We start from the raw sequence: 23,717 nt of genomic DNA on the forward strand, positions 1-23,717 counted from the left end.
TAGCCAATATTTGCAAAGCATTTAGATTAGTGCCTGATGCGTCATGAATGGGATTTCGTGTTTGTTTATTACCTAATTATCCTGCTGTTGCAATGGAGTCTGAACAGCTGCCTGACATTGACCTTGGCCTTGCATGGAACCTCAGAGCCCATGGAAGGTCTGTGTGCTCTGCTCCAAGCTCTGAACTCTGCAGAGTCCTTTCTTTCTTTTTTTTTTTTTTTTTCTTTTTTTTGTGGGACCCTCACCGGCCGGGGATTGAACCAGCGCTGCAGAGGCTGCGGGCAGCTTCACAGCCCAGCGCTCAACTGCTGCACTGCTGGGGAGGCTCCAGGAAGGGAATCTTTTAAGGCTAAGAGTGCTCTATCAAATCCCAAGCGAGGATTTCCCTGGGTGGGGTGGTGAAAGGTAGCAGGGCCCCAGAGGCAGGCTCTCCCCTGGATTACGTCTCTGCTTCTTCTCATTGTGACTGATGGTGGTTTACTTAGTTGCCTTGTGTCTTGGTTTTCCTAATCCATAAAACATGCTAATAACAGCATCTGCCTCAAAGGATGTTTTGAGGATTATATAAATTAAAGCATGTGAGGCACCTGACACATTGTATGTGCTGAATGACAGCTGTTATTACTTCCTGGTGACGTCCTCAGCTGTTGCTTGTCAATATCTCACCTTGCCCTCAGGATTATGCAACGAACTCCTGGAAGTCAAGGTGCTTCTGCTGAGAAGCTGATGGTGGGCTTTGGGGCTTATGCCTGTGCTTTCGCTCTCACTGACTCTGCTCATCATGGTCTGGATGCCCCCACCTCTGGGCCGGGGACTGCTGGACCCTGCACTCAGAGGTCTGGGACTCTTGCCCACTTTGAGGATCTGGGAGGCCAGGAAGATCCACTCTCTGCTCTAAAGGATTGAAGGTACTTCCATGGAGAGAGAAGTCACACTCTAATTTCTAGGGAGGGCGGGGTAGAGCTAACAATTGATAAAATATCTCAAATATCAACCTTTTGAAGTAAATGTGCATCTTTAATACTAGTAGTAGTTAGCATTTACTGACTGCAAAATGAATAGCAAGGCTCTGTTCTAAGTGATTTTTATATATTGTTTTATCTAACCCTCACCGTAACAATGAAGTGCCAATGTTACCTCACGAGGACACTGCGGCACAGAAGGATTAAGAGATTTGTTCAAGGTCACAGAACCAGCAAGTAGCGGAGCTGGGATTCACACTTAAGTCGTCCACTCCTGAATCTCAGAGCCTAGCCATTATGCTCTACTCTCACTACGTTGGCTCTTCAGTGGCAAAAACTCAAATAAGCAGAACAATTCGTTTCACAGGGAAACTGGGGCATGAGGCACAAAGAAACTGCCCTGTCCTTGTTTCGCAGATGGGTGTCGGCACACACTGGGCTGGAATTCATGTCTGCTCTTTCCAGCCAGTGCCTTCTCCACTGTGGCACTGGGCAGGAAGCAAGACAGGAAGCTGGGGTGAAACTGGAACCAGGCACTCTTATTTCCAGCAAAGGGGAGAGGGAAGAGGGTAACCCAAAAAGGACAGAGGATGGGGGAGAGGCGGGGCCAGCAGGCAGGGCCCATTTGAGTCCTCACACTCCTCTTACACCTGCCCCAAGTCTGCTGCCTCCTGGAAGGGGCCACCCAGGTGTGGAATGTTCCCCAGGATGTGCCCCGGCCTACAAGGGGAGCCAGTGGATAGGGTATGACAGCCCTAAGAGCTTCACCCTCCAGGTAATGCCCTCCACACCCTCCCTCCTACAGCGTTAGGAGAGAGGGAACCTCCCTATAAGTGCACTGGCCTGCAACCTCAGGAGATACCCAGGAGAGGTGAGGGGCGCCCCGAGGTCTCAAGGGGATCCAGTGCCCTGCTGCAGTTGGAGCAGCCCTTCTGCTCCAGGTCAGTTGTAGCTGACATCTTTCCTCCCCTGGCTCCTGCCCCTATTGTCCTTTCTGCTCACAGAGGCCACCCTGTGCCTCTTTGCACTGTGGGGGGTCATCCAGCTCTCTGACTCACGCCCCTTGGGATGGTGTACTTTGCTGCAAGAGGGCCACGGTGGGCATCAGCGTTTCTGCCTCTTCTCTGCTACTCTCTGCGTATAGCAAATCCGTGCAGACTGAACCCGAATCAGGACACCAGAGATCTGTGGGCCAGAGGATCTGCGTGTTTCTTCTGACCAACCCCAGGCCCCCACCTTCCTTCCCCATCTGCAGTCCTCTTTGTCCAGACGGATAGACCTAGAGTCTTTCCTTGTACACACATACATCCATGAGTCCCTGAGAGTCTCTGTGGGCAAGCCGTGGCCTCCTTCTCTCTTCCCCATGACTAGATCCCTGTTGTCCTGCCAGAGTTACTCCCTGCGCTTGTGCAAGGACACCCCACGTTCCCCCAATTCTTTCCCACAGGCCAAGTGGCTGCTAAGAACAGCTCTGGCCAGGCCGTGGTCTGGGCCGGTGACCTGAACGGCTTCACGGGCATGTTCTATGGAGAAGGCAAATACCTGCTCACGAATGCCCTCAAGTCCGCACTGGGTGTCTCCACACCCAGTAAGTCGTGAAGTGCAGCGAAAAGCTGTCTAGGGCTCCTCCAACCTGGCTTCAAGGAAGGCCCCTCCAGGCCTCCCATCTGAACTGGCATGCCCGCATGGCACTGGCATTTGCGACCCGGCAAGAGAAACCCCAGTGGCCTTCTGAGGGGCAGCCATGGGCGAAGGCCCTGGTGAGAGAGAAAGGGCCTGTCTCCCCTCCCGAGGGTCTCGGCAGCTGCTCAGTGAGGTGACCTGAGCACCTGGAGCCTGTGGAGGAGAGGCGGCAGGAACACCTCGCTCCCCCATTCCCACCTGCCGACTTCCAGCCTTTATTAACTCTGAGGAGCAGAGAAGACAAAGCAATGGAAGGATTCGAAAGCTGGAGGCAAAAAGGTGATGAGAAGAGAACCCTGAAGAGTCCAGCCTGCCCATGCCCCAGAGTGAGGACCAGAGTCACGACTGGTCTCAACACAGAGTTTTGCCCCAGCCTCAAGGGCCAGGTGAGCCCAGAAAGTAAAAAGGGCTGGGAAGCCCTGGGGTGTGCTGGTGCAGACTCTGGGCTTTATTCCACGCCAGGCCTGCTGGCTCTTCCAGCTCACCTGTTCTCCCCACAGGTATGCACCTCACAGGTATGCTGGAGGCAGGAGTATCTGTCTTTACAAATAAGAACTAGGAGGGAGAAATGGGGAGGTTTCAGTTACACATGATGAATAAATCCTCCTGTACAGTGTGGCACCTACAGCAGACAATCCTGTCTTGTCTACTTAAACCCTTGCTAGAGGGTAGCACTTATGGTGCATGTGTGTAGGGTAAGGAAAAACATCAGGCTTTTCTGCCCTCCCGCCATCAGGATAGATGATGGATCCTTGCTGTCTTGAATGCATGCCTGATGGCGGGCACCTGGAGTAGGGTGTGGGCATAGGTAGATGGGATTCACCTGAGCTGAGACTGGGTTTTTAAGGGCGGCATCACGGGGACGATAGCAGAAGCCAAGAGAGAAGCAGAGATCACCGGAGAGCCCAGATAGAGTAAGGATTTGCTCGGGGCTGGGAGGACTGCCAGCCTCCCGGCCCCCCCAGCACACTTTCCTGCTGTGTACCGGGTAAATCCCAATAAAAGACCCGCAAAAAACCACTGAGGACTCTGACTCCTCCTTTACCCGGTCTGATGGATCAGAAAACCTGCACTGTGCCCTGTCTTTCCTGCCCCTACATTGTGCTTATCACACAATAACAATAAGAGGCCTGAGAATGCCTGCCTGCTAATGCCCACCTCTGCCTGGTGATGTTTGGAAGTGCTGGCTAGTTGATGGTGTCGATTGTGGAAATCGGGGTTGCATGCATTGCACTTGAACAGCCTTTCATGGCTCAACTGTACCTCTCTAAAGTGTTTATTCCAAACACAGGCTTGGAACTCAGAACTAGTTTTGAATTTCAGCTTTTGCCTTAGCTAACATGAATGAAATGATTTTTCAAATTCCTTAACTTTGTAGGATTTTGGGGGGGGTGGTTATGGAATATCACATCTGGTCATGCATTTAGGTGATGAAGATGATAAATAAGATTTTTTCCCCTTAAGGGCCTCCCTGGTGGCTCATGTGGTTGAGCGTTGCACTATGAAGCTGTCTGCAGACTCTATAGTGTAGGTTCAATCCCAGCTGTCCAGTGAGAATCCCAGACGGTGCAGCAGACCTTTCCTGTCTCACCCGCTGCTCCACTCAGCAGTGTATTTCTTCAGTCTGCCTGTTCTGTTCCCCGCTCTGTCTCTGGTGAATCCTCTCACCTTCCCACGCATCTGGCCTGTACCCTGGTTCTTGTATAAAAATAAATAAATCTTCAAAAAAAAAAAAGAATTTTCCCCTTAAAAATTAAATTAAATTAAAGCTGGTTATTGAGTAGCACTTACTTTGTCATGGGCAAGCACATTGGAAAATGTTTTACATAATGACTCTGAGATCATCTATTGTCTCCTAGTTAGAGGAAGGAAATTGAAGCTTAGAGAAATTAATGACTTGCTCGTGGTCACTTAGCTTATGGCATAGCGGGGCTGTCAACTTAAATATTATTGGTTCAGGTTCAGAGCATTTACCCACTGGTTCAAATAGGATGTGTCATGGCCAAGAGAACCCACTCTAATCCTACAGACATGGTGCTGTTCCTGACAAAGGAGTCCTTTCCAGAGCCTCTGGGGATCCTTCTCTCACTCTCCTCAGGTTGCCTAGCGCCCACCACAGCCCTGGGCACATGTCTGGCCCCCATAGGCACTGCAGCTCTGGGTGGAGGCAGCACTGCTGGGAAGCCCTGGGGGCTCTACCCCAAGCCTGCCAGCAAGCACGCCCCCTGCACCTGTGTGGATGGGCGCACCTATGAGGAGGCTTGTCAGATAGGCCTGGTCTTTGACCCCAGCTGCTCTTGCTGTAACTGGGCTTAAGTAATTTGTCTATTTATTGGACCCACTGGGGATGGGAGGAGAGAAGAATGGTTACATGGAACTTTTGCATCAGAATGCCAAGTTGTCCATTTCGATTTCTAAATCATTCCCCGCATGTAGCAGAGAACCCGTGCCTTCCATTCTCCAGAGTTCAGGGCTGGAAGAGAAGCAGAGGCAAGTGGATGGGACTTTTCTGAACTGGGGGAGCAAGAAAGATCAAATCCTTGTTCTTTCTCACATATTATGTCTCAAAAGAGTCTTGCAGAGGGACCTAGAATAGTGGATGGATACGGGACACTGAAGTCCTTGCATCACACTTCCTTCAGGAGCTCTTCTTTCACTGCCTTTACACATCTCCTCACTGCAGGCTGGACAGCCTCACACAAGCCATATTGTTGTGTGAGGACAGAGCGTGACGGCCTGTGAGACAGCCTGTGCTCTCCACGTCACACCTGTCAGGTTAGGAACAGAGACCATCAGCACGGCTGTCAAACTAGCTCAGCTGTTAAAAAATAGCTCATTATCATCTTTATTACCACAGCACAGTCAGATGCACCCTTCAATTCCAGAGGAAGGGAAAAGGCACGTATGTCCCAGGCAGGGGTGCGGTGGGGGTTGTCTCTTGTTCTACCAGTTCCAGGGGAGATTGCCCTCTGCTCTTCCTCAAACCATTAACCAAGCTGAAGAAACTGAGGCAGGATGCAGCTCACCAATCAAGGAAGCCCTTCCACACAAGTCAGCTCACAATGGGGGATGTTAGATTAGTCCTTTACAATAGAACAGATCCAATTAGTATAAAGCTTGCATCTTCCCACCTCATCAGCTGGAATAAGAGTGGGTGTCTATTTGTGTCTGCTTGCCTGGGATAGTCCTGCTTGCTAACTGCCGCTCCAGCCTCCCATTCCTTTGGCAGCTGTACTGGTTTTTAAATTTTATCATCAATTATTTTTGTTACCAGTTGTAGAAAGTTATTTGGAATGGACTTTTCACATGACTTCCACCATGGCCTGCACATAGAATTCTTACTTTAACACCTTAGTTAAAACCATCAACATCACTTGTGATGACACAGCTCTCTTTCCCTGAAGAGAGCTAAAGAGAGCTGTGTCCTATAAAACTTTTGTCCTATAAAACTTAAATTATAGCCTCTGTCAGGGAGCATTCGAGGGAGTGTGCTGTGAACTGACCTTGCGTGGATGGCATGGCTAAGTACAGCTGTCTCCTCTGATCGCAGGCCCCAGGAGGGTATAGGAAGTGGGAGATTCGGGAACACATGGGTTAGGGGTACATGGACTGTGAGATGGGAAATAGACAAGTCTCCCTACCATTGAGATTGAGGAGAGTAGTCTAAATGCTCCGTTTAGGATGGTTTTCACTTTGGGGGTGGGGATATGGCTTCAATCTGCAATCACTGATTTTATTGTTTAACAACACTTTCATTTTGTAAGTAAATGTTTTTGTCAGCAGGGAGCTAAGCTAAGTTTGAAGTGCCTACATCATGAAAATTTGGTGTGCATTTCCATTGTCCAAGGACACTGAAGGAATAGATAATGTGCAGGATGTTACGTGACATCTACCATCCACTATGGGGTTTTTTGATATTCAGTAAAACCAGATGACACGAAACTGCTGAATCAGCATCAGCAGCTACTTCAAAAGCAGTAAATATTCTCTAAGGGAATTTTACCTAAAGATGATGATTTGACAAAGGCAGTTGCTAAAGATGTTTTTTATATCCCTCCGCAAAGTGTAAATTTTCATTTATGAAAATCAAGTAATGGATGTGACAAATTAATTTCTTTTCCCAGTCTGCTTCTCTCTCTTTCTCTCCAGAAATGTACAAAAGTCAAACCCTATTTACAGAACAAATTCACAAGATTTTGAGTAATACCATATTTATCTCAATATGATCAGATCCTTTAGATAGAAAATCATATATTAATTCTAGTAATGTTTGGAATTACTTTTTAATTAATTCAAAATATTTCATAATGGTATTGAACCTTTTCTTTGGATACAAGCCTTCTAAATTTTCATTGTATTTTATTCCAAATAATATTCTTTAGTCTAAATTTTTGGTCAAGGTATTCAATAAATGAAGCTCCAGAACATTTAAATTTTTGAAGCTTTAGTAAGTTACTATTGAATAAATCACTAATATCATACAGAAAGACTCTGGCAGAATCACTAAACAAATTAAATGGGGAGTGCTCAAATACATTAGAATATAAATTTTTGAAATTCTCATTTGGAAAGATTTCAATTTGGGGAAATCTTTTCATGGAACTACCATTTTTGAGTACTATTTCAATCGGGTATATTTATTGAGCTTAGATTAGGAAGAAACTGAAGAGAGCTTTCATCTTGTGGCATCTGAATTTGGTGGAACATCAAAAGAGTCATAAAAAATAACTTACTTGATGGGTTTTGTCATATAAAGCTATCTGCTAAAGAAAGGTGCGAGAGATGGAGGCCAAAAACTAGCATCTGTGAAAATGCTTGTGTTGAAATATTTATGTTAATAGAAAAAAATAGAATTGAGACTATTCCCTCTGTGGCAGAATTTTCTCATAGCATCTATGGGTTTTTTCTCAATTAAAAAAAAAAAAAAGGTCTATGGACTGAAATCAATAAAAGTATAAAAGTGTTATCGTGTACATCCAAAAATCTTATGTTGGACTGTTAATGCTTGTACTTCATAAGGTGACTGTGTTTTAGATAAGACACTTAAAGAGGCAATTAAGCTAAATGAGGTATTCTTCTAAGCAGAGATCAGACACGCAGAATATGGCCATCTACACGCCAGGAGGGAGGCCTCAGAAGGAACCAACCCAGAATCAACCAACCCTGATTCTTCCAGCCTCCAGAACTATGTAATTCTGTGCTAAGCAAAGAAATTTAACACTGTGATATTTTATTACAGCAGCTCTAGCAAACTAATACAGAAAACATTGGCATATTTACATTGACCCTGGGAAACAGCTTTAAAGAAGATATGGCATATTATTAAAAATTTAAATAATAAAACCATCTGGAAAAAATTCATTCATAAAAATTCCACTGACAGAGTATTAGAAATATAGCTAAGAAAATGATTAAAGTTTGTGAAGCTGTAGCAAGAATAATTATCCAGAATTTTAAATTTTGATTTAATATATTTTGATAAAATAAATTTTTAGTTTTAAAAATATGTATTTTTGAAAACAATTTTAAGAGAATTAGTGATAAGTACATTTGTGTAACAAAACATTTGCCAATCAGAAATAAATATTTCAAATAATACATAATTCTAATGCTCCTTTTACTCTCAAATGTATCTGGGTTTGAGTGATGAGTTATTTGAAGGGACAGAGTTGTTTATCAAACATTCCATATGTACTCAATGTTCTCATAAGTCAGCAGAAAAAAAAGACCCAAGATTTGCACAAAGTGCAGACATTTTGTGATCTACCAACAAAAGAAACCTTGGATTTGATTTTCTTGGATTTGACGTATTTTCACAATTAATGGACATTTTCTCTGGCTCTGGTTTCCCCAGATCTCTGTGGTCTGTGCTTTAGCTACTTGGACACGTGTCTTATTGTAGTCTTGCTGTGTGTGTTCCCACCCCTAGATGGGTCCTCATTTCTTTGCTCTGGCTAGAACAGGAAGGAAGCCCTGTTGGGCTCACCCTCGATTTTTGCCCCCAGTCTTCTCTCCAAATCTCTTCATGCTGCTTTATTTATTTCACCAGCACTTACATGGTAACCCTGTCCTCAGCACTCTGTAAACATCAACTCATGAATCTTTATAAGGACCCCATGAAGTAGTTGTGATAATTATTCTACTTTACAGAGAGAAAAATAGCAAAAAGAGGCAAGAAAGTGCCTAAAGTCATAGGCTGGAAAATGCCCTTCAATGCTGGCAGAGTGGTCCTTGTGTCCGTACTACACCCCTTTGTTCTGCTCTGGTCCAACATACCCAGAGGCCCAGATCATACATAACACACACAAAGTCACTCTAGCTGCATTCTGTTCAGCAAAGCAAATAACAAGGGCAATTCATATTCCAGGGTGGCGTTAGGGATTCCATGTCCTGACAGCTCCGTGGCCATTTTTACAATGGTCCACACTTGCTCTGTAGTCCCACTTTGCAAAAATGATTCATTATTATCTGTTTCTTGTGTTTTGTATGTATAGAAACATACTCTTTGTGCTTCATTTTTTTCACCTTCTTAGATACCTTTCTATCTCATTAGCACCCCTGAGCTATTCTAGACTTCTTTGGGGTGAATTTTTGCATTATCATTTTGTTGGAATGTTGTTGCTTCTTACTTCTCCAATGCCTTTACCCCAACACTAAACAATTTTCTTCAGAAATGCTTTCTTTTTTTTAAGATTTATTTTTATTTATAAAATAAATTCTAGGCCACAGGTGTGGGGGGTGAGAGGATTCAGCAGAGACAGAGTGGGGAGCAGAACAGGCAGACTGATTGAAATACTCTGCTGAGGGGAGCAGCGGGCGAGACAAGAGAGGTCTGCTGTGCTATGTGGGCTACTCCCTGGAGGGGATTGAACTCATGCTGCAGGGGCTGGTGATAGCTTCATAGTGCTGAGACTTTAACCTTTGCACCACCAGGGAGGCCAAGAAACATTTTCTTGATTCTCTCCACCCACCTCTGACCATTTTCTTTGGAATCAGATGCATTATTGCCCACTTAGCTCCAATAGTCAAGACTTTTTGTCCTGTAGCACTAACTGACTAACTTGTCCTGTAGCACTTAATTCATCCAGTCACAATTTCCCATTTATTCTATCTGCACCAGAGCCAGTAAGCCCTGTGTCTTGAATAGTCATATAGCCCAACACCTACATGGTACCTACACAATGCAAGCATTTATCAGCTCATTATTAAATTAGTGGATCAACATTAACAAATGAATAGTTTGACGCAGAGGCATTGCCATGGTATTTATCACAGAGCAGCAGTGTCTGACTCCAGGTTATTAGGGACAGGAACTGCACCTTTTCCCTTTCTTCCTTCCAACTTGTGACTCACCTTTTACTGAAAGAATGCCTTCTTTTAACAGCTCCTACCTGGCCTCCCATGTGCTAATCCCTATGTCACACTCTCATCTTTCCGTGAATACCACCTGCCACATGCTGTCTTTTCATTAGAGCATTTCTTCTTTGTATGTCCTTTAAGTGATGAAAGGTCTCTGGAAACAAGGGCCCCTGACCTCTTGCCTTTTTTATGAACACTTGAAATAAAATGATTGTGTAACCATGGAAGCAGTGTTTTATGTATGTCAAGTAGGTCAGATATATTAATCATTCTGTTATGGTGAAAGGGACTTTAAACTGTTCCATTATGACTGTAGACTTGTCTATTTCTCTTTTCAGCCCTGTCAATTTATAGAGACTTCAAATTTTGATACCATCTTACTGACTTTCAAAATCATAGAGACTTCAAATTTTGATACCATCTTATTGGATTACTTCCTTATTATAATGAAATATCCGAGAAATCTCTAAGAATGTTTCTTGTCTTAAAAACTGCTTTATCTGATGTCAGAATAGTTTCACCAACTTCCTTTGGTTAATGTTTGCATGGCGTATTTTTCCCATCTTTTTACTGCAATATTACTGTCTTTGTGATATGTCTCTTACAGGCCACATATACTCAATAACTTGTTAAATAAGAAAAAGCACTGGCAGTCTTTGACTTAAAACTAGAATATTTAGCCCTTTTATACTTTATGTAGCTACTGGAATATTTAGGTTTAAATCTGCCATCCTTTCTCCCCCTTTTTTACCAAACCAGTCCATTAAAGGGAAACTGAGGTCCTCAAAGCCATGGGACTTGTGTGCAGAAGATCAACCTTCAGGATAAGAGGACTTGGTTTTTTGTTGGCATGACTTAGAACATTTGACAGCATGGGGGTGTGGGTGACCAAAACATTTGAGCCAGATCTTCCGGTGAAAGTTACGTTTTTAGGTGAAAAAGGGAGGAAAGTCTTAATAATGCTGCCTGACAGGTAAAGCACCAAATTCAGAATGGACTTTTTCTAGACATTATTGTCTGAGCAGGTGTGTTCAGTTGTTAACACACAAAAATCCAGCACTGCTGGCTAATAGGATCCCTCTCATCTTGAATATTGGTTTGGACATTCTTGATGGTGGCCCTGGGCTCAACCTCAAGGGCAATGGTCTTGCCCATCAGAGTCTTATAAAATATCTGTGTCTTTGCATCTGCTGGCTGATTGCTTCCTTGAAGAGAAAGAGCTACATCTATAATTCTTTTTGACCCATGTGTTTTCTCTCTTTGGAGAGAATATCAATTGTGAAAGGAGACGCAAAGAAAGAAAATTTTCAGGCTGCAGACTAGATTTCAGGCAAATAAATTTTAGCAAAGAGTACATAGGGAATTTGAGATGTGGTTATTTATTTTATTAAAGGGGATGTTATATATTCTAGCACCAGGCATGAAGGCCCAGGGGGAAAAGAAACAGAATAAGAACACATGTTCATCTATGTCAGGATGGGACCATTGAAGTCATTTACTATAATAACATGAGATAAAAAGTCAGAGATTGACTTTCCAAAGACCTTCAGCATGCTAGTGGTAGAGCTCACATTTAGATGTCTCCTCACTGTGAAGTCCAAGATGTTTGCTCATCCATTACATCTTGGAGTTGAGTTGAAGGTTGTATCTGCCTGCCTCCTCCACGCTGCCTCCACTCCTGTGTGATCCTAGACCTTAGAGATGTTTGTTTGTTTGTTTGTTTTTTGAGGATATGCCAGCACTGCTTTGAGATCATGGCCTGCTTTACAATTGAAAGAGAAACTAGGATAAAAGAATATTGATGCATTCTGAGACTGCCCAGAAGCCTACAATGGAATTGAGAAACTTTCAAAGAAACCTGTTCTTAACACAAATTTTTTTGAACTTTCTTGAGCTCATCTGAGATCTTTAAGATCTGGGAATACTATCTGCATCAAGACCTCAAGATCTCTACATAGTTCAAGCCCCAAACAAATCAGAGTTAAGACTAAGTCCAGATCCACAGGCACCTACAAAACATACCATATCCTATACTATCACTACTCATAGCTTAGCTATTTTACTTGTAATGAGAAGGGAGGAAGGGTTGCAGCAAAAGTATGAGGATGAGAGTGGTTTTGATGATGGAAAATGGTATAATTTCAAACACAAGATTTATACTGAGGGGCTAGCAGGGTGCAAGGCTGGAAAGGCAATGGAGGCTAGTCTTGCTCACAAGTGAAGGAGAAAGGACTCCCTTTATGAGGCAAAAAAGGAGCCACGAAAGCCCCACTCTCAGGGACTTGGGATTGTCTATAGAATAGACATGGAAGGAAAAGAAGAGGGTCATGTACATGGTTACAGACGATAAGCGTGAAGAGTACTGCTGGAGGGGGAGGGGAATGAAGAGTCCTGAGGGCAGGAGCATCCCAGGAGCACTGCAGCAGAAGAGCCCTGCAGATGCCAGTGACCAGGGGGTTGTGGGGAGCAGAGGGAAGTGACAAGTCAAGAAGACCATAGAGTCAGAGCCCCAGTGATCTAGAGAAGTTTGGAACCATTCACAGAATAAAGTGCTGGCAGCTGGAAAAGAACCTACTGGAAAGTGTCACCCATTTTGCTCAGGGCCTGGTTGCCTGGTACTTATGTGGGGACAGCCAAGCCAGACTGCAGCCAGGAAAGTTTCATAGTGGAGAGGAATGAGAGCAGTAAGGAACCACACTCAGGCTGCCTCAGGAGCAGAGGGTTGAGACAAAGTAGGAGGAACAGGAGCAGGAAATGAAGAAAAGAAGGTAAAGAATTTGGAGGCAAAGGAAATGGAGTAGGTTATGACCTTCTGTCCTTTGCTTAAGGGGGGAATTTTCTCCTCACAATAAAAGAAATGAATGACCTAAAAGAATAAAGAAATACAAAGTTACTCAATGCTTCTGCTTGTGAAAACAATAACAACAACAACAGAAAAAAACATGAAATAGCCAATTAGTTGTTTCTCTATCCAGAGTACATTGCCCTGTGCATAAACCTCTCCATCATGGGGCTTTTTAGTATGACTCCTGCACTTAAGCATAATCTTTTGTTTTTGTAAAAAGAAATCAAGATAATATTGTTTTACTGTCAGTAGGTGGTTCTTCAGTGGGTTTGAGCTTTGAAAGCGCCGCCAATACCAACATTTACTTTGGAGGCTTTCAGGACAGAGGAGCTTCTTATAGGGGACAGGAGAGGAGGAAGACCAGACAGAAGCAGGCTGGACAAGGAGACTCTACCACAGAGGCAAGATGACGAAGCTCACCCTGCTCACGGGTAAGGACCCCTGCAACTCTGCCTCTGAGGCCCTCTCAGCCTGTTATTTTCCTGCCCCTTTAACACATTCTTTCACCAATGAATTTCAACCCAATCCGCCAAGACGATTGCTTTTGGGAAAAGTAGAGGCGCACAATTCCTTCCCTGGTGATGACTCTTGTTGTCCCCTGGAGTCTCCATTCCTGTACCAAAACTCAGAGGTTCTTGGCAATTTAATGGTCTTGTGAGTGGGAGCAGAGGGAAGTGAGCTTCAGAAGGAAATCTTGAGGTTTTGTCAGCCTCAGTAGGTTGGGCATCTACAGAGAGTATTCAAAGGACTCAGAGTAAAAGGCAGGAAAATTTCCTGCTGCTTAAGTGAAGCGCTAGACTTCACTGCCCTGTTCACGGATGTCTTTCTCCAGCTCATTATTTTCTCTGTTGCTTTAAGGTCTGCTCTTCGTGCTGACGGCTGAGATAGGTATGTATTCCTCTCCCACGGGCGCCATATTGTTCCTTGGCTTTATTTCTTCACAATGTGGAAATTCAGTATGGCTCTCTGTCCCTCTTCAAGCAAAGAGTATTAATTTCTTCTTTTAAAGGGAGTTCAAAAATCCCTGACCAAGTTGACAAAGGGATGATTGACCAAAAAAATCCCAAAGCAGAAACTGCCTAGACAGAGGTCTTAAAAATAAATGTTAACAAGAAAAAAATAACTTGGTGAAGCATCTACATGCATTCTGCTCTGTTAAACCCTTTTAAAATCAGTCATCTTATGAGTCTTTAAAACAGGTCTCCTCTGAGAGACGGAGAGGAAAGGCAGGGCCACCCCAACTAATTAATTGGCCACCCCAGACCAATTAACTGAGGCAGATGAGTGATATGACTTGTTCCAGAAAATACAGAGAGTTCGTGTCAGAGTCTAATCAGAAGCCAGGATCCCAGGCACCTAGTGGATGGTTCATTTCCCTCTGAGTGCAATTATTACCCAGGGAGACAGCTACAAGTGCTGAACAGACTTAGGTTGCATTCTTTCTGTGTTTCCCTTTACAAATGAGTAAAATGGAAACAATTGTACCTACCTCTAGTGTTTTGGTGAGGATTAATGAGTGACTTTAAGTAAATTAATCAGTGTAGTAACTGGACAATTAATAAACAAGGGGCCTCCCTGGTGGCACAAGGGGTTAAGCACCACACTGTGAAGCAGTCGGTGGCCTCTGCGGCATGAGTTCAATCCCCGGCCAGCCAGGGAGCAAACCAAGTGCAAGGCAGACCTCTCCTGTCTCACCCGCTACTCCCCTCAGCAGTGTGTTTAGGTCAGTCTGTCTGTTCTGTTCCCCACTCTGTCTCTGGTGAATCCTCCCATCCCCCGCATCTCTGGCCTGTACCCCAGCTGTTGTATGCATAAATTGATGAATCTTTAAAAAAATAAATAAATAAATAGGCCTTAGTGATTGCTATTATTAGCATGTAGAGGGAACTAGATTACGTATAAATCAGAGCTTACTAGTTTTGAGGTTTAATTTCACCGAAAGGCACTGATTTCTAAGTTTCTTTAATTCTCTCTTGAAGGGACAGAGCTGCCGCTAAGATAATTCAGCTCTGAATTTGCCTGCTATTTATCAGTTCGCTGAAGTACACAAAGTTCTCATTCCAATCTCCCCATCCCTTTGAGACTTTGATAGGAAAGTTGTTTGGAAAGTCTTGGTTTCCTAAACAATCTATGACTGCTATTACAGGAGGGTTCTTGGTAATAGTGTTCCACCCTATCCCTCCTGCTAACAGGTTCTGCCTACCACCTGACATGCTACTTCACCAACTGGGCCCAGTACCGTCCTGGCCTGGGACGCTTCAAGCCTGATGACATCGACCCCTGCCTCTGTACTCACCTGATCTATGCCTTTGCTGGGATGCGTAATAACGAGATCACCACCATCGAATGGAACGATGTTGAGCTTTACCAAGCTTTCAATGGTCTTAAAAACAAGTAAGTGTTGAAAGAACTGATGTTCAAAACATTCTTAAGAACCATTTGTATAAAACCTACTGTGACCTCCAGACTGACATTCAGGACAGGTCGATGCGCAGCACACACAAACATTCTGAGCTTCCTTATTATTGTCAGTACAGTGGTGCTGTAAGGGGAATGCCTGGCTCACAGGAGGTGATTGTCAGTGGGAGTCCAGTTCAGTTGCCAAGGGAAATTTAGAAAAGTCCAGTACTTGTGAGCGCAGATGAAAACAGCCTCGCACTTGGAGCAACCCAAAGCTGGCACTGGTGAAACATTCAGGGTCCTGAGTCAGGCCTTTCACCCCAAGGGAAGTAATCAGATCTATTGAGACACTGAAACCTGCCAACCTTAGATCACCTACTGTTTTGGAAATGAAGGTAAGAATGAAGAGAACCAGTGTTGACAGGCTGCCAGAGACTTTTCTGACTTCTCAGTCACTATGATCGTTAATGTTACCATGGCTTTTGTCCACTTACCTTCCCATCTACCTTTCTTTCCATCTCTTCTGACACAATGCTTTGCTTCTTTTCCCTCAGGAATAGTGAACTGAAAACTCTCCTTGCTATTGGCGGCTGGAACTTTGGAACTGCCCCGTAAGTTTTTCAAGATGATTTTGTACAGGGAATTCACTATGTGGTATCAGGAGCTCCAAAGCCTCACCCTGTCTTTGTTGGGTCTCTCTCAGCTTCACTGCCATGGTTTCCACTCCCGAGAACCGCCAGACCTTCATCAACTCGGTCATCAAATTCCTGCGCCAGTATGGGTTTGATGGGCTGGATTTTGACTGGGAGTACCCCGGCTCTCGTGGGAGTCCTCCTCAGGACAAGCACCTCTTCACTGTCCTGGTGCAGGTGCGCTGCTTTGCATAGCATTGGGTGTGGGAGATGCACAACCAAACCTCATATGGAAGATAACTGAGGCTGAAATCTTAGTGCCTTATGGTCTCAGTGGAGATGAAGCACCTGGAGACCCTATTCTAGTGAGGGTGCTGCAGGGTGAAGGAGGGAAAAGAGGAATTTAATCCAAAGAGTAGGAGGCAGAGTAGAGTTGATGTGCATATGATTTCTCCTACTCCTCTAGGAAATGAGGGAAGCTTTTGAGCAGGAGGCCCAGCAGGTCAACAAGCCCAGGCTATTGGTCACCGCTGCCGTAGCTGCTGGCATCTCCAACATCGAGTCTGGCTATGAGATTCCCCAGCTGTCCCAGTGAGTAGGCACCTCTTCCTTACCCTCCTATAGACCTCACTTTTGAAGGACAGTCTCGCCCTTAGTCTGTCTTGCTGTTCAGGGGCCTTGTTTAGGAGGCTCTGGAAGTGGTATCTTTTCCTGCATAGGTGTGGGAAGTGGCCATGAGAAATGTTTCCAAATCCCTCACCCCACTCAGGTACCTGGACTTCATCCATGTCATGACCTATGACCTCCACGGCTCCTGGGAAGGCTACACTGGAGAGAACAGCCCCCTCTACAAATACCCAACTGACACTGGCAGCAATGCTTACCTCAACGTGGTGAGTCCCTGCACAGACTCATTTGCAGACCAGAGATGATGTTATAAATCACAGGGTGATTTGGGGAGAAAAGGCATCGTGAATGTAGTAATTAGAGGGAGAAAGCATTATAAATGTAGAAATTTTCTCAAAAGGGAAATTAGGCTGGTATCACTAATTTAACTAGTTCCGTTTACTAAAAAGTCACCAAAAAAGTAATTTATCAGATAAGAAATAAGATATTATTCAGACTTTAAAAAATAAGATCCCATTACTCATATTTCAATAAATTACAAAATCTTTCTCCCAGCTTTCTCTTCTTCCAGTTCCCCTTCTGTTTACTCTATTTTCTGTTATTCTAATTTCTTGCACATGTCTGCCACACAGAATTTCAGTCATTCACCAGTGGATCGTACCAAGAAAGTCATGGGACAAAAAACTTTGTCCTCACATGTGTTTTTGAAGGGAAGGGTATATCTAATGTCCCATACTGGTGTGTTATTAAAAAGAAGTGAGTTGAAATATGGACATACCACTTCAACAGAGATATGTGAATGATGCTCTGAAACACACTGCAAATACTTTGGATAGCTGGTGCAACCAAACCGAAAAACCCTAGCTAGTAACTAACTACTAGACCGTCATCTGGGTGGGAGCTCTAGCTAACTCCCTCCCGTTGCAGGAGTACGCCATGAACTACTGGAAGGCTAATGGAGCTGCAACTGAGAAACTCATTGTTGGATTCCCAACTTATGGACACACTTTCCTCCTAAGCAACCCCGCCAACAATGGAATCGGAGCTCCTACCACTGGCGCTGGCCCTGCTGGACCCTACACCAGGCAGTCTGGGTTCTTGAGTTACTATGAGGTATGTTCCTAGGAATTTTAGAAAGGGGGAAGGTAAATTTCCCTTTGTCCTTGGATTTAACAATGTTAACAATAGTCCCCCTTCTTGGCTCATTTAACTAACAATTGAAGCTAAAAGTGGATGCGCTTAGCTTCTGGAAGAGAGGCAAGATACACACTGGTGTTTGCTACTTTAGTTGGGCCCACACTAGGGCCCTTTAGGTTGAATTCCAAATACAGAAAGAGTATAATCAATGAGATTATACTCATTTATAAACACTTCTAACTCATTTATAAGTTTTTGTTTTTTAAAGATTTATTTATTTATGTACACAAGAACTGGGGTACAGACCAGAGGTGTGGGGGATTGGAGGACTCACCAGAGAGAGAGTGGGGAACAGAACAGGCAGACTGACTAAAATACACTGCTGAGGGGAGCAGCGGGCAAGACAGGAGAGGTCTGCTGCACCATGTGGGTAGCTCCCTGGCTGGAGATTGAACTCATGCTGCAGTGGCTGTGGATAGCTACATAGGGTGCATCTTCATCCCTTGTGCCACCAGGGAGGCCCATTTTTTTTTAGAAATGGGGTACAGGCCAGAGTCATGGGGGGTGAGAAGATTCACCAGAGAGAACAGGGAGCAGAACAGGCAGATGTACCAAAATACACTGCTTAGGAGAGCAGCAGAAGAGACAGGAGAGGTCTGCTGTGCCAAGTGGGTTGCTCCCGGCCGCCCGGGCCTCAAACTCGCACAGCAAAGGCTGCAGACATCTTCTCAGGGCTGTGCTCAACCCCTGAACCACCAGGGAGGCCCATTTTTAAGTTGTTTTTTTTTTTTTTTTCACATTGAAAATAAATGACCCAAATATAACAAAGAAACAGAATCCGAAATAAATCAAGAACTCTAGAACTCTCAGTCTTCTTTTCAAGTAGCTTTTACACATCTGTCATCTATTTCCCCACCCCATACACTTTTCCCCTTGCTATGTAGACTATTTGCTTACCTCTGACTGCGTCCTAATATCTTTTTAGATCTGTACCTTCCTGAAGAATGGGGCCACTGAAGTGTGGGAGGCCAGTGAGGAAGTTCCCTATACTTACAAAGGCAATGAGTGGATTGGATATGACAACACCAAGAGCTTCCAAATCAAGGTAGAATGTGTTCAACAGGCTGTTGTTGCCTGTGAGTTTGTTCCCATTTGTAACCCGGAGCCACAGGTTGACCTTGATGTTTGAACTTGACTGAATTTCTCTCTAATTACCCCAGGCTGATTGGCTGAAGAAGAACAACTTTGGAGGTGCCATGGTCTGGGCCATTGACTTGGATGACTTCACAGGCTCTTTCTGCAACCAGGGCCGATACCCCCTGATCAGTACCCTGAAGAATGCCCTTGGTCTGCAGAGTGCAAGTGAGTTAGGGGGTGAGAAGGAACCCTGAGCCTCAAACTTGTGAGAAATTTCAGACTTTTTTGGAAGTCAAAGAACCATTGTACAAGTGATTTTATGGCTTTTGCTCCATTCATGTTTGGCAATGACTCCCTAATGGTGGAGAGAACAAACAAATGAATCTATTCATTTACTTCATAATTTAAAAGAGCCTTTTTGTGCATCCATTATGTACGCAGCTCTCTGCAGGTAACCCAGGGGACCCCAAATACATAACTTACAGTCTCTACTCCATAGAAACTTACAATCGACTTACAGAGGATTGATGCAATTACAAAGTCAGATAACAACACAGAAGATATTGTATAATTAAGTACCAGATAAGGAATAATAAGCTTTCTTGTGTTCAAATTCATGGCAATGAGAAGAATCAAAGTATCAGGTTGAGCTAGGAAGGAGAAAATACTGAACTGTGCCTTGAAGGATAAAGAGGGAGTTGATGAGCAAAGAAGAGCGGGGTGGTGGGAAGGCTTACTGCATGAAGAGGCTGAAACACACAGAGACATGGAAGGAAGAACTTAGAACAAAATCTAGGGTATTACTTCTCACATGTAAGGCATCACTGATTAAAAGCAAGGGATTCAGGATCTAATGTTTTCTTTCAGGTTGCAAAGCCCCAAGCCAGCCCATTGATCCCGTCCCAGATACCCCCAGCTCAGGCAGTGGCAGTGGTGGCTCTGGGAGCAGCTCCGGGGGGAGCAGCTCTGGAGGGAGCGCCGGTGGCAGCGGATTCTGTGCTGGCAAGTCCAACGGCCTGTACCCTGACCCCACCAACAAAAATGCCTTCTACAACTGCTTGAATGGGCAGACCTACAGTCAGCACTGCCAGGCTGGCCTTGTCTTTGATCCTTCCTGTTCCTGCTGCAACTGGTGATATGTTTCCCAGATACCACCTCACTCATTCCGTCCCAGAAATTGTACAATAAAGGGTTGAGCATTGCATGTACTGACTACTGCTTCTTTACTGAGGTCTTCAATGTAATTAATCCCAGACTCCCAACAACACACTTGGGCTCCATCAGTCCACCTGGTTTCTATGGACCACCTGCAGCAGCGTGCACAGCCCTATCCTGGGTGTAGGTGGCAGGCTCAGAGGGATTCAGAGATGTTTGTTCCTTTTATTCTCAAAACATATACTCAGATGAGGGCAGGAGGAGAAAGGAGGTAAGACTCAGATAAAGATCCATTATAAAAAGTATCAAGTTCATTCTATTGGAGAAACACCTCTACGTGTTCAAGGGGTGCAGGAGTGGAGACTGGGAGGTCTCTAAGCGTGAAAATAAGAAAGTGGTTTTAAGCAGGATTTAGGATTAAGAGTCAGCTTGCCCTTTGAAGCTTTGAAACCTGTCATTGACTTCTCCTCTCTAGCTATGAAAATCCTAGATGGCATTGTCTTCTAATAGAAGTCTGTTCTGTCTACATTGCAAATAAGTTTTTCAGTGTAATCACCTTCATAATTATCTTAGCTAAGCCAATACTTCAACTTTAGAGGTATGAAAAATAAGTACCTAACACTCGGTATCTTTTATCTCCTGATTTTATGTTTTTATTTTTGTTAAGTCAATATTTAATATTTTGTTTTAGACTAGCACTGAAGTGTAGAAGGGTGGGATAAAAGGATGGCTTCACTCTGAGGTGAGATCATGAGATTACTAGGTGAGGCGAAACGAGGTGACACGACAGAAGACTGAGGGAGAATGCCAGGGAGAATGCCAGGGAAAGGCAAGAGAAAGTGTGGAGATTTCTGGGGGCTGGGGGGCTGCCTGGCCCTCCTGCCTGGTCCTCCAGCCCTAAGTCCCTGCTTGCCTTCTTTCATGCCAACCTCCCTGCCTGGCATGCCCATGGACCTTGTTCTCTGCTCCAACATTAAAGGCCTGTAAAAATCCACCAAGGGCTCCAAGATTCCTTAACCCATCTGCCCAAATCCACAGTGAGCCTACCCACTCTGTGATGGCTGCACTAAAGTCCTCTTGAAATGTTGAGGTCAACTGCCTGCAAAAATTGTTATGGCAGTAATGGGGGTTCCCCAAATTCCTGAAAGGCCAAAGTGGTGAAAAGAGATTGGTGGTTAAAATCACACAACCTAATATTCCTGGGCTGTTCTTAATGACCTGAGAGGATGTTGCCAAAGGAGAAGTTTGAATAAGTATCTCTGATGAAATTACAATTTGAAAACTCTCATTGATTGAATGTGAAATGATGTAATTTTATATAACCTTGTAGGGTAAGTGAAAAAGCATCAGGCTTTTCTGCCCTCCCACCATTAGGACTGATGATGGATCCTTGCAGTCCTGAATGCATGCCTGATGGCAGGCACCTGGAGTAGGGGTGGGCATATGTAGATGGGATTCACCTAGGCTAAGACTGTACTTTTAAGGGCAGCGTCACGGATGCCAGCAGGAGGAGAACCACAGGAGAAGAACCACAAGAAGGTGAACAAATGGAAGAGCAGAGAGCAGAGAAGCAGAGAACCACGAGAGAAGCAGAGAGAATGCAAGAGAAGGCCAGAGAGCCCAGACAGAGTGAAGACTTGCTGGGGGCTGGGAGGCCTGCCAGCCTCCCGGCCCCCCAGCACCCCTGCATGCTGTGTACCTGGTAAATCCCAATAAAAGCCTGCAAAAGCCACCGAGGGCTCCAGGACTCTATCCTCCTTCACCCGTCTGCTGGATCAGAAAACCTGCTCTCTGCCATTCCTGCCCCTACAAACCTCATGTAAACAGGATCAAGCAAATTGACCACTTACTCTCTTTCTGAGACCAGTGAGGTCAGTTAAGACAGCACAGGTTATTAAGATGTTAGCGTGCTACATGGCCCTGTTAAATGGTGCACAGAGAGGAAAGAATTAAAGCCATGAGATCTGTATAATGAGTTCCCCACAATAGGTGAAGAGAATGACCCCAAGTAGGACCCCACCAGCAGAACTGCTGTGTGGATTCCCGCTGGTGTCTGATCTTAGAAATTTATGTGATTGTGGTTTTTAGATAAAGAGCTCAAACATAATGAAAGCAATGATGGTTCCTATCCTTGTTCATGGGAAAAGAACATGGGAAAAGTCCCCCCTTGTTCATGGGGGACCTTCAGGTGACTGCCAAGTGACAGGTGCAACTGGACTGGTCACTTAGTAAGACAAAGGGAAGATTAAGGGACAACATGTCCAGAACATACAGTTGTGAGGACTCAAAACCATGGGGCAGTGCTAGGGGTTGTTGTAGTCCATCACTCCCAGGCACCTCTTGCCTTGATGAATTAGAGGCATTAGCTTTCTAACAGGAGAAAACCTACACCCATGTCAAGCATGGAAAGGATACTTCCATTTATTATTGCACTGCCTACTGTGGACAGAACCATATCTCCCAAAATTCATGTGTTGAAGCTTTAAACCTCCCGCCCCCACCATAGGACTAAATTGAAGACAGGGCCTTTAAGGAGTTAATTAAGGTTAAATGAGGTCACTAGGTTGGATCCCTGATTCAACAGAACTAGTGCCCCTATTAAAGAGGAAGCGACATCACCTGTTTCTCTGCTTCTGCCATAGGAGAAAACAGTCAGAAGGCAGCTATCTGCAAGCCAGGGAGAGGGTTCCAACCAGAAACCAAACCTCTTGGAGCCTTGATCTAGGGCTTTCCAGGTTCCAGGACTGTGACAAAATAAATTTTTGTTTAAGTCACTCGGCCTACGGTATTTTTGTTGTGGAATCCCAAACAGATTAAGACAATGTCTTAACCTAATCTGATGACTATTTCATGTCTCCTATTACCCACAGAGGATGAGAACAAGAGAATGCAGAAAAATTGGCTCCAAGACAAGTTGCTTAAGCCTGATCACTTCCAACTGGTAGGTTAACTAGATTGCTTGCCCAGTGCTAAAAATATCCTAAGTAGAGCCATTCCCAACAAGGCCATCTGTTCTAAACCATCTGTTGTAAACCTAGGAGCCTGAAGACAGGAAGCTTTCTGGAGCTGAACAACTGTGACTTGGGGAACCAATCCAGGTATTCCTTCCTAATCTTATTTTTTTATTCTTCCAACACTCACTCTCTTGGCAACTGTGAAATCGGGACTACATCCTGTGCTAAGAAATGGGTAGAGACTAATCTGAGTCACTGCTATCTCTACCTGGCTGTTAGTGGGCTACCCACTGTAACTACACCCTCAATTTTACCCTGATGTGAGCCCAAAGCTGTGCAATGTCGGCTGTGCAATAATCAACTGTGTTGATCGGAACAGCCATTCTTAATGTAGTGCTGGTACCAAGGAGGTACTCTATTACATGTATGTAGGAATAGGAATGGTTGATGTAGGACTCCCACTGAGATGATGATCCCAGGCAAAATGCCATGGATATTTATGGAAGAAGAAAAAAATCTTTTCTAGGCTGGAAGGAAACATTTGAAACCATGGGATATAGGGTGGTAATACAGTAATACAGTCTCACTATCTGACACTAGATCCTCCCAGGAGAACTAGCACCCCAATTTCCCCATATTCTTTGATGCAAAGCTTGTAGGCAGTAGACTTTCCTACTAACCTTCATGATATTAAATCTACCATCTAGAATTGGGTGCAATCATGGAAAGTCAGTGACCGTCCTGGTGTCTTCTAATGTCACAATCTTTCTAGAATATTCTATCACGTTACACCACCCAGTATCTATCAATATAACTGACTGTCAGT

The 23,717-nt window shown here is 44.5% G+C and overlaps 1 protein-coding gene across 4 annotated transcripts in view; it reads left to right on the forward strand.

Moving 5' to 3' along the window:
* Window positions 1-19,978, forward strand: part of LOC119235354 (acidic mammalian chitinase) — a 29,233-nt gene extending 9,255 nt beyond the window's left edge. Inside the window, exons 1-12 of one of the 4 annotated variants that reach the window (XM_054691423.1) lie at window positions 876-908; window positions 13,162-13,280; window positions 13,708-13,737; window positions 15,042-15,243; window positions 15,804-15,860; window positions 15,953-16,118; window positions 16,348-16,472; window positions 16,651-16,774; window positions 17,436-17,621; window positions 18,631-18,750; window positions 18,866-19,007; window positions 19,650-19,978. In XM_054691423.1, the coding sequence (XP_054547398.1) occupies window positions 13,256-13,280; window positions 13,708-13,737; window positions 15,042-15,243; window positions 15,804-15,860; window positions 15,953-16,118; window positions 16,348-16,472; window positions 16,651-16,774; window positions 17,436-17,621; window positions 18,631-18,750; window positions 18,866-19,007; window positions 19,650-19,918 (1,446 nt within the window). In that variant the 5' untranslated portion in view covers window positions 876-908; window positions 13,162-13,255 and the 3' untranslated portion in view covers window positions 19,919-19,978. Of the gene's footprint in view, window positions 1-875; window positions 909-13,098; window positions 13,281-13,707; window positions 13,738-15,041; window positions 15,244-15,599; window positions 15,645-15,803; window positions 15,861-15,952; window positions 16,119-16,347; window positions 16,473-16,650; window positions 16,775-17,435; window positions 17,622-18,630; window positions 18,751-18,865; window positions 19,008-19,649 lie in introns of those variants that run through there. The other 3 variants (XM_054691422.1, XM_037498649.2, XM_037498650.2) reach the window with 3 other exon arrangements.
* The last annotated feature ends 3,739 nt before the right edge of the window (window positions 19,979-23,717 follow it).

The sequence above is a fragment of the Talpa occidentalis genome, unplaced genomic scaffold (assembly GCF_014898055.3).
Source record: "Talpa occidentalis isolate TD23 unplaced genomic scaffold, MPIMG_talOcc4v2.1 talOcc4.9, whole genome shotgun sequence".
NCBI lineage: Eukaryota > Metazoa > Chordata > Mammalia > Eulipotyphla > Talpidae > Talpa > Talpa occidentalis.